The 10,574-nt window shown below is 40.8% G+C and overlaps 1 protein-coding gene across 1 annotated transcript in view; it reads right to left on the bottom strand.

The window, feature by feature from the left end:
• Positions 1-10,574, bottom strand: part of LANCL3 (LanC like family member 3) — a 36,960-nt gene that overhangs the window by 6,636 nt on the left and 19,750 nt on the right. The window contains exons 2-4 of the mRNA XM_014876840.2: positions 3,069-3,192; positions 1,804-2,001; positions 649-856 (exon numbers count right to left, since the gene is read on the bottom strand). Of these exons, the coding sequence (XP_014732326.1) occupies positions 649-856; positions 1,804-2,001; positions 3,069-3,192 (530 nt within the window). The remainder of the gene's footprint in view (positions 1-648; positions 857-1,803; positions 2,002-3,068; positions 3,193-10,574) is intronic.

Genomic DNA, 10,574 nt, shown 5'->3' with positions numbered 1-10,574 from the left:
TACTATACCACTTCCCCTTGTTATTCTGTGCTGTAAGGAAAACATGGATGGATGGAATGGTATGTTTTTAAACAGGTACAGTAATCTAGAGATACATAGTTAAAGATAATTAGCAGCACCATGACAGAATTTTCACTGGACCACATGTGCTTGCACCCAGCCAAAATAGAATTAACCCCTCTAGCTAAGCTAAAGGTGGGAATGATAAATTAAAAAATATAAAATAACCGCACAACACATCCTATACTTACTTTCCACTTCTAGTAATACGGAATAGTGTTAAATGCTCTGAAAAAATCATAACAAATCATGTTTTACTGTACTCCTGGACTTGGGTACACAGCTCGTCTGAGTTCTGCCATTACATCAGGATGAGCCCTGGACACATGGGATTCCTCCACGTCCAGCCCAGTTCCCCCTGAAGGAATGCAGTCTCTTGGGCAGGGAGGGAGCCTGGGAGAGCCCAGGCAGCCTGGAATGAGACTGCAGAGCTCCCACAGAGTGCACCCACCCTAGAACTCATGGCTAGACTTAACCCTGAAGCTTAAACACTCAGGTTACATCCGAGGGTGGTGATCAGACTATGCTTTATAAATGTTCCTGAAAATTTCTGGTATTTCCCTAAATCCAGAAGACAGGAATGCTCACCTTTGTGCCCTGTAGATGTATTTGGAGTTCCCAGTGAGCCTATACAGCAGCAGGAACACATAAGCACTGCCAGCCACCCCATGGCATATTCCAGGGCCCTTCTTCAGCAGGCCTTTCTGCCAGGTGAGCTCTCCACAGCGGATGCAAGTGTCCAGATATTGAGGCTTCTTGGAAACCAGGTAAGCTTTGGCAAACAGATATGCAATGCCTAGGAAAAGAGCAGTGAGATTGTCTTTTGTAATAAACAGACCAAGAGTTTCAGAGAACACATAAGAAAATAAAGATTAATACACTAAAAATATGCAGTCTCGTGTTCTATGTGTCAGCGTAGGCTCTAAAGGCTCCATGTGGAGGGGGCAGTATCTGCTATGCTAAAAACACACAGTAAGATGTACTTATCCACCCCCTGTGACAACAACACTTTCAATCTTTTCAAGGCGTTATTGAATTTCAGGGTTTACTCTAACATTCCAGACTTTCATCATTTTAAAAGAGCAGTCACATTTTTGCCTTTAAACAGTAAACTCTTAGCACTGTCTTCTATTGGCTCCAAATCCCCATTCACCTCACCTGCTTACACTGACAGAAACACAAAGATAGGCAAGATAATTTCTTACAACGGCACAGAAATTTTTACTAAATGAGAAAAAGAAACTCACTATTTTTCCCCAGTGAAGCCTAAACTGCTTTATTCTAGTTATACATAGTTTTGCATACTAACTTCTGCTAAAAAACCCCAACTATTTGGCTTATTTTTAGAAGGGATTTAAATAAATTAATCATAATCTTCACCAGAGCACTGCACAGCTCAGTTCATGGTAACCTTATGAGAATGCACATAACCAACTCAAGTGCCTAAGGAAATGTTTAGCTCAGTCGTGGTCTGAATTTAACAAACACTGAAGTAGATGAAGTGTTCTTGCAAGCTCCATCTGTGTTATTACTCAAGAACAGTGATGGGATGCAGGTTTTTCTGGGGAAGAACAATAGCAATTAACGAATTTCCACACCTCTAAGTGTAACTTCTTTATGTCCTTTAGGATTTTGTCACTTTGATAAAATTTAACCTGAGATTATCTTCCACATGGAATCACCTAATGTGGAAAAGCAATGTGATCAGCATCTGGCTATGCACAGCATCAATGGGAAAAGAACCTGGAGCTCCATGGCACCAGTGCACCAGCTCATTCTCCCTCTCAATCGTCTCCCCCAGCTCAGGGGGCCAGTTGCTGTTCTGTTCCTGGTCCATCAGGAAATCCACACTCTGCCACACCAGCTCCTGATCTGCAGGCTGCAGGTACTCATAATAGGAGAGCAACATCTGCAGGATTGAGGAAAGCCCATGTGCTGCACCTGGAAAGAACAGAAACAACTGAATTAGAGGGTGAGTTTAGGTCCTGTCTGCACCTCATTGCAACTTTCCCTTGGGACAGATTTGCTTGTCAAGAGCATGGCTCCTTCATCTTCTTCATGCATACTGGGATAGTGCTTGAAATAAAAGACTTCTAGGTGCATAACACCATATTTTACTACTTCTGTCATTTCTAGTTCCTCTAGCTTTGCAAAAATATGTATGAATTCATTCTGCTCTCACTCTAATAGAACTGAAACTCACTGTATGAAGTTAAACTGAACCTGAACTGAATTCTGTTTCAAGGTGTTACTCTTCTTGACACACTGCTGGATCTGGGCCATATATTTGCATTTGTTGAATGCAAATTCAAACTGGGTCATAAATGGGTATTTCCCAGTTACTGACTGACAGTATCAGTGAGCTAACACCTAAATTTCAGTGCAAGACCTGTCTGTACCCACCAGGGTCTGTGGAACACACCACTCAGTGACTGCTCTCTCTGCTCCCCTGCCAGGGAACTGTGAACCAATCTCACACCTTCTGCAGTGATACTGAGCCTTGAGAAGGCCACGAGGGCCCTGCCCAGTGGTCTTTCACCATTGTTTCAGGTGAGCTCCAACCAAGCTGACCATGAGAGGAGCAGCTGCCTACGTGCCTGAGTCACAGTGCTATGGCCAAATCCACTCTGCCAGTCCAGCACAGCAACAGCAGCTCACAGAGAACATCCCTGACACAGCCCTGAGCAACCTGCTGCACACAGGCAGGGACACCACACCCCTCACTGCCTCTGCTGGCAAGGAACATTTATTTAGCAGAGCAGAAAGAGGAGGAAATGAAGCTGCTCCCCTGCTGCAGCACAGGCACCTCTGGCATTCCCCAGTGCTAGGCAGAATTTAGCCCTCCCCTCCAACTCCTCAGTCCCACTTCACTTCAGGAGGTTGAATGGTCCCAACTGGTTCAGGAGAAATCCCACATGGTAGATTTTATGTATTTTAGTTCTGAAGTGCCTACTAGCTCAGCATCTCCACGCAGCACGCTCTCAGAGGTGTTGGTGTGTTTTACTCACCAAGATACTCTGTTCCATAGTAGGAATACATGAGTGGGACTGGTTTCCTCTTCTTCACTGCATACTGTTTTCCTGATTCCAGTATGGCCAGGCAAATTGATTTAATTTGTGCTGCAGTCAGCACCTAAACAGAAACATCAAACAAACATCAAGTCTATTATAATGATTTCATTTTTTAAAGACATTTTTCAGGACTCTGCATTTTGCCAGTGCACAGGATGCAGTACTGCCTTTAATCTTATAAATATGCTGTAATGTACATCATTATTAGGAGTTTCTTACATAACACAGTTGATTTACATAATGTCTCTCAAAACCAGAGTTTCATCCTGTCTCAGGAAGTGAATGTCAAATCTTTAGCTGCACAGATGAGGTGAAAAGAGGCCCTCTAAGAGTCTTTCCTTCCAGAGATCCTTCAGTCTGAAGGAAGCTGACAACAAGCAGCAGGCAAGCTGCAGAACAGCAGCCTCCAGACTGGGGGGAAGAGGCATTAGGAGAAGACAAAGGAAAAGATTAAATAAGTAGAGGTTACAGGCTTTATTGGGAAACACCGACCTAGACAGATTTTTCTACAGACAAGATTTTTAAAAAATAGGAAGCAAGGAAGAGTTACTAAATAGTTACTAAATTACTTAAAATCACTACTATATATGAGAGTTCAGAAACCTTTTAGTAAAAGAATCTGCCTTTCTTAATACAAGAAAATGCTAAGAAAAATGAAGTGCAAGACAGGCTTCTATGAAGATAGGCTAGCTATGCTTGTAGGACTTTAGCAACAAAAACAGGTTAATGCAGTCCCTAAAGATGACTAATGCCTTACTCTTAGAGGTGTCAAAAGTATTTGACCAGACATGAAAATTTCCATGTTAAAGAGCTAAAGCATTCAATAAATCAGTTTTATGCATTTTAACTACAACTCTAATTACATGCAATTCCCCAGCAATCTTCTGTGTCAGCCACACCTGGACATTACTGACCAATACCTAGGCCAATTAAATGATTCAACTGAAGTTGTGTTTTAGCTTGAGAGGAAAGCCCATATGGCAGCAGTACTTTCATTAAATATATCTCAACTTGTGAAAAGAGAACTGAGAAAGTAAAAAGGCAAAAAGACACAGGGAGAAAAAAAGGAAAAGGCTGTACAGACAGTCTTGACAAGGTAAATGGCAGTCCTGAAATTAACTGAAATATCAAAATAATGTCTTTGAAATGTTTCTGAACACATTTGGGTTTGCTGTAATTTGTATTATCATAGGATTTACAATTAGTTCAAGTTTAAAAATACTGATAGCTTTAATATGGAGACAACATATGTTATAAACTGTATTTTCTCATTTGGACTGTAAAAGATGCTACAGATAATTAATGTCACTTAAAACTTGACTGAGAACTAATGGCTGAAAGATCTTGTTTGTGTGTCTCACCTTGCTCCATGATAACAAGGGATTTTATTACAGCTGCTCCAAATGACTCTGGGATTTGTACAACCTAGTTCTCCTCTTGATTAGTGCACTTTAATATTACTGCAGTAGAATTAAATAAGCCATTAACATCTGGAGACTTCACTCATTTCCAGTCATTATTAAATTAATTGTTTTAGCTTCACAGAATTTAAAGAGATGGTTTGAATCTAAAGTAAATGAGGAGAGCAAAGACATGGTGAGAAACACTGAATTCTCTCCAGAGCTCTCGTTTTACTGTCTTGAAATTTGGGACCTACACCTCTGAATTCCATACCTTGTAAAAGCACTAACAAGGTCATCCTTTAAAAATAAATATGAAGGATAAGTTCTACTAATTGTAATTCTGAAAGGCAAAGGCATGTGAGTTAGAAAAATCTTAATCAGTTTATTTTCTGTATGTAATGATTCCTTCACTTAATATTATCAACTAGCTTTCAATACAAACCATGTTTTGCTAAGCTTATTTTTATGTTCAGCACATTTAATTTTTAAATTGAACTAATGACTGTTTTAGAATGTGGTTTGTGTATTTTAAATGGATATAAACTTCTATCTAAATCCAGCCTTCCAGTGCTGCATAAAGAAGTATCAGCTAGATATGCACTGTTCACTGTTTTTTAATATAAAGTAAGGGTAAGAAGTCAGAACACTTGAGCACGACGAATACCTAAGTCTATACATAGACTTATACATACAGCTCTTTGGGCTGGCATAATGAAATATGCTAACGAATGTCACCTCTTTTTCAGAATGCAAAAGCAGCCCGTATGCAAAGACAGATGAAAAATGGTATTTAAAAGTATGAATGAATGGTAGAAATCAACCCACCTGATCCACTTCCACATGACCAAAGAAAATGGCAAAGAAAATGACCTGTGTATCTTGAAAACAGCCTTTCTGGCCTCTAGCACTGATCTGTGGGCTCACACCAGGTAGATGTGTCCTAACTGACAGCTAAATAAATAAATCTCTATGTTGACTACAAATACCTCTTCCCAAGTCACTCAATCCACAGTCATTGCAGGGTTGATGTCTGTTTCCTGAAACATTTAAATATGAAGGACTTGCATTTCTCCTTTTTCTGGGAAATGGTTGACTGGAACAGAAACTCTCACCATCACTATTAGTAGCCTGACAAAGGCTGAATAATCAGCAATCACACTTAAGATCTCCAATGGTTTGACACATTTTACTTCAAACAATTTTGTGTTAAAACCTCCTTAGATTTCTGTCACCTTACAAAAAATTATTTGTGACTTGTCTCTATATGCTCCCTCACAGTATCTTTAATTAAACAGCTAAATCTTATGACCAAAACAACAATCATAAAATACATTAATCATAACCACAGACAGTGCAACTGTGGTCCTACAAACTTCATTTTCATTTCAGTGTAATCGCAGTGCCTCCTTGCCCCTGGGAATTACTAAAGTGATGTTTAATTAGGGACAGATCAGAAACAGACTGATCATCCTCAAGGCTTTGAAAGGATAAATTGTATATTGATATCCCGTCCTCTGGAGCCATCAGAGGCTTTGATGCAGAATAAAGCCCATATGAGAACATGCCACCTAGAAAAATATTTCATGCTTGAGATAAGATAAATAAATTGAGAAAATTCTTGAATGTCACAATATGAGCATAGGAAAAATCATTCTTTATCATATCAGTACATGAGTGGAAGACTGATGACACTAAGAGTTATATTGCTAGTGCTTTAAAATCTCACCTAATTCCTTTCTATATTCTTTAAGACATCACAACCTGTTCTACCACAGAATTACAGAATGGTTTGGGTTGAAAGGCACCTTAAAGGCCATTTAGTTCCAAGTCCCCCACCACTGATAGGGACACCTTCTACTAGAACAGGCTGCTCAAAGCCCTGTCCACCCTGGCTTTGAACAACTTTTCCAGAACAACCTGTTCCAGTGCCTCACCTCCCTCCCAACAAGGAATTTCTTCCTAATATTTAGACCAAACTTGCCTTCTTTCAGTTTAAACCCATTCCCCATTGTCCTGTCACTACATGCCCATGTAAAAAGCCCCTCTTAATCTTTCAGCTATTTACCAAACACACATATCATACGTGTTCCTTTTCCTGGTTAAGTAGAGGTGGCCTGCCCACTTTAGTCAAAAGAGGTGATTTTGTCTCAGTTGATATTATAAATGTTCATTTTAGTCTCCTCACTAGACTGAAGTTTGGAATGCATGCATTCCACATTCTCCCTGCAATTTCTGTATCAATTGGTTGCTGGAGTTCTTTATTTTCTGTTTTACATCATTGTCCAGTGATGCTGAGTGCTGCCAAATAATTGCTCCACTCACACTGGTGACAGCTACATATTACTTTAAGCACAACACATAGGCAGCACTTTAATACTTTCTATTTGTACCACTGTCTGTGTCTGGGAGCCTGACTTGCAGTAAAAAAAGCCACTGTGATTGTTCATAAAGTCTTTTCGTTTTTCTCTGGTGCCACTGCAGACGATATGCCTTTTCCCATAAAGGCACTCCACAATTTTGTGAATTATTTAAGGCAGGTCTTTTTTTCAGTAAATCCCTGTTAAAAGCCAGTCAGGAAGTGCTATGTCTGAAATAATCACAGAGCCACAGAGGATCATTCTGTTTTTTGTTAGCAATCTCTCACCCTGAGATTGTTTAGTTGGAAGTCAATTTCACAACTCTTTTTCATCTACTAAAAGAGATTTTGGAATTATTGGTTATGACAGTGCTATGCCCTATGTATGTATTTTGAAAAGTGTAGACAGGAACCTTGACCTTGAGGATTAGGCAGAAAGCAGCAGGATGAGCTCTTCTGATTAATGTTTTCAGCACTTTTTAATTCCTCTGAATGCTTGTACAAACCCCTTGGCTCATTTAGAAAACCACTGCTATATCAAACTGCATAGTGTATGGAGTGTATTTGATGATTGTAAGCTTTTAATTCTTTTAACAGGTCTATATTTATTTCCTTAGAGCTCTTTCCTGTGACAGAAGGCATTACTGAAGGCAAGTATCATTATCTTTTGATAGATACGTGAGCACTTTCAGGAGGTAACAGCTACAGTTACATTATTGTGGAAAAAAACCTATGCACATAAAATCATTTTTCTATGCACATAAAACATTTTATTATCACCTAACACATCAAATCTCTCTCTAGTACACTTCTAAAAAGCCATTTACATGAATTTGATCGTACACTTCTTCTGATGCTGTACAAAGTGTCAAAATACGCTGAAGAAAATGGGTCAGTCTGCAAAAAACATAACAGGAGCTTTGCCACTGTTCTCCCATGCTGGTAGCCCAGCAGAGGGAGCTTGTGAATTAGTTTTAATAACCCAAGATGCTGTAAAAAAAGATACACTTATTTGTATTCAGCAGGACAGCAGACACTGGAGTCAACTCGGTAATTTCATGATACTTACTGCAGCACATGGTATTTAAGTTCATTCCTTAAGCCTGATCTTTTCCTGCCAAAGACAGGACAGACTGGCATTGTTCAGGAACCTTTCCAAGCAATGTCACAGCCAGGCTTTTCCCTTTCAGACGATGATGATACCTGAAGCCACGGAAGAGCAGCAGGTACAATAACAGGGTCTGCCTCCCCTTAGTGTTATTCTAGTTTGATTGATGTGCCTCTCCTGTGGCACAGTGGGAACAGCTCCGAGTACACAGACACATAAGCTCATGAGTCTGCTTCCCTCATGAGCACTGTCAAGTACATCCTTATTTTAAAGATAAAAAATATATGGTTTTAAATCTTCTGAAAACTTTGGTTAATAAATTAGATTAGTTTCAGAAGTACTATACTTAGTACTATTCAGAAGTACTAAGACAGTCTGTTTGATGCTGTACCAGCACCATGTATTGCCTTGAGAGTGTACTTCCCCAAATTTCTCATGCTAACACAACTACATGCCAGTGTGGTCAGACTCAGAACAACTACTACAGTCATTCTGCCAGTTCAGTGGAAAATGGTACTTGACTGCAATCTTGAGTAAGTCAGACTTCCCTATAGATCCCATTGGCATTGCTTGTTTTTAACATGTAAATTTGGGTGGTTTTGAGGTTTGCTCTTTGCCTCAGCACCAGCGAAATAGCAAAGTCCTGTCCTGTTTTGTGGGTCACTAATCATGACTATAATCAGAAACTGAAGGCTGCCTTTATTCCTGGTGAATCAGATTACTGGCAAATAAGACAATACAGAAGTTCTGTTACATTAACAGTATAAAACTCCCACAGGTCCAACCTGCCAGGACTGTGTAGCACTAAACCCCTCAAATTCTGCTGTTAAACCTGTCCTTCAGAAGGGGAACATGACATGTTGCAGAAAAAGATGGAGCACAACTGTCACTGTAGACAGGTGGCTGGCTCAGAGCAGCTGGTGCTGCTACACAGTTGGTCAAATGCAAGGAGCATCTCAATTCCTTATGTCTCTACTTAAAAATTGAGAGTTTTAAAGAAAAATCAGTTGGCCCTTTGTGGTGAGTAACAACACTCAGAGTCTTTGTGTGCATTGTCCACATACACTTCTCTCCCTTGTGATTGCTACTGATGGGCATTTTGATTTGTCCCAAGGTAAGAACACCAGGTAGGAATTGGAGGAGTGCCCAGTTGGCCCAATCTCCAGCAGCATTTTACACCCTTGTGCAGGCTGATGTGTACCAAAGTCAGTGGCAATAATCACAGCTTCCCCATGCCTGGAATGCATTCAGCTCCCTAGCAGGAAGGTGTAGCCAGGTGGGCATTGGCCCAGGTAACCAGTGACAGGACAAGAAGACAGTCTGAAGCTGTGCCAGGGGAGGTTTAACTTGGACATTAGGATTTCTTCACAGAAAGGCTGATTAGATTGGAACAGATTGCCCAGGGAGTCTCTGTCCCTGAAGGTGTTTAAGGAAAGACTGGATGTAGTGCCATGAGCTGGGTGACACAGTGGTGTTCAGTCACAGGTTGGATCCATGATCCCAGAAGTCTTTTCCAACCCAGTTGTTTCTGGGATTCTGTGATTATACAAGCAATCACACAGTTCCTCCTGCAATTTGTGCTTTGTATTCTTTTCTTAGGACATTTGTCCCTAGGTGTTCTCATTTTAGGACAAATCACAATGCCCACCAGAGGGAAGGGAGAGAGTGTGCGTGGAGGAGGAGGAAGCACAAGAGGAGCTGACTATCTTTTGTTGCTTCTGTGCCTTTCTTCAAGCTCCCCCTATCCTGGATCAATGAAGAGAGAAGGAAACATGAGTTTCTCCTCGTTACACTCAGGCTCCCAACACCTCTTACTCAGCTGCACCAGCTGTAACGCAGTGGCTCTCCCAGGTCGTGGGAAGGAAAAAACAAGTCTCCAACAGGATCATTACCTGAAGAAAGCAGGGAAGCACCACCCCCCTGCCTACTGCTACTGGAGAAATGAAGCAGGGAAGACACCAAGGAACAGATCCCAGATCAGAGCAGTTCAGATAATCACCATGACTGAGGAGGTATCAATCTGCCCTCTCAGAGCTGAGGTCCTGGTCAGCAGCAAAGCCAGCAGGGCACTTCTCAGGAGGACAAGTCTGATCACAGGACAAGAAGTGAGGGATCCTGGGATGCACTCCTGTGCTGAGGCTTTTGAACGGCAGCTGTCTGCACCCCAGCTGCATGTTCTCTGCTGCCTAGTCGAGGGTTAGAGTTACCACAGAGCACAGAAAGCCAACAATTTAATTTCAAGCATCTCTCCCTAGAATTGCACCCAAATTCAAGAGCTTGAATTGAAAAGCGTGTTTAAAAACATTAAAAAGATTTGCAAATTAAGTGAGAAACAAACTCAGCACTGCTCGAAGAGGCTTTTTCTTACATTACAGAATCCTACCCCAACATTTTTCAAAAGATATGTAAAATCTTTTCTGTTTTCCTTTTTCATTGTTATTATTGACTAACAACATAATGCATGGCTGAGCAATTATGGGGACACAGACCCTGGGAACTGGCAAAAATAGATGTATCAGAAGTCACCTTTCTGCAACCCAGATCCTTGTTTGGAACTCCTGTGTATCAACCACTCC

Source organism: Sturnus vulgaris, chromosome 2 (assembly GCF_052056855.1).
Source record: "Sturnus vulgaris isolate bStuVul1 chromosome 2, bStuVul1.hap1, whole genome shotgun sequence".
NCBI lineage: Eukaryota > Metazoa > Chordata > Aves > Passeriformes > Sturnidae > Sturnus > Sturnus vulgaris.
Note: the sequence above shows the minus strand (reverse complement) of the source record. Positions and strands in the feature narration are given on the sequence as shown.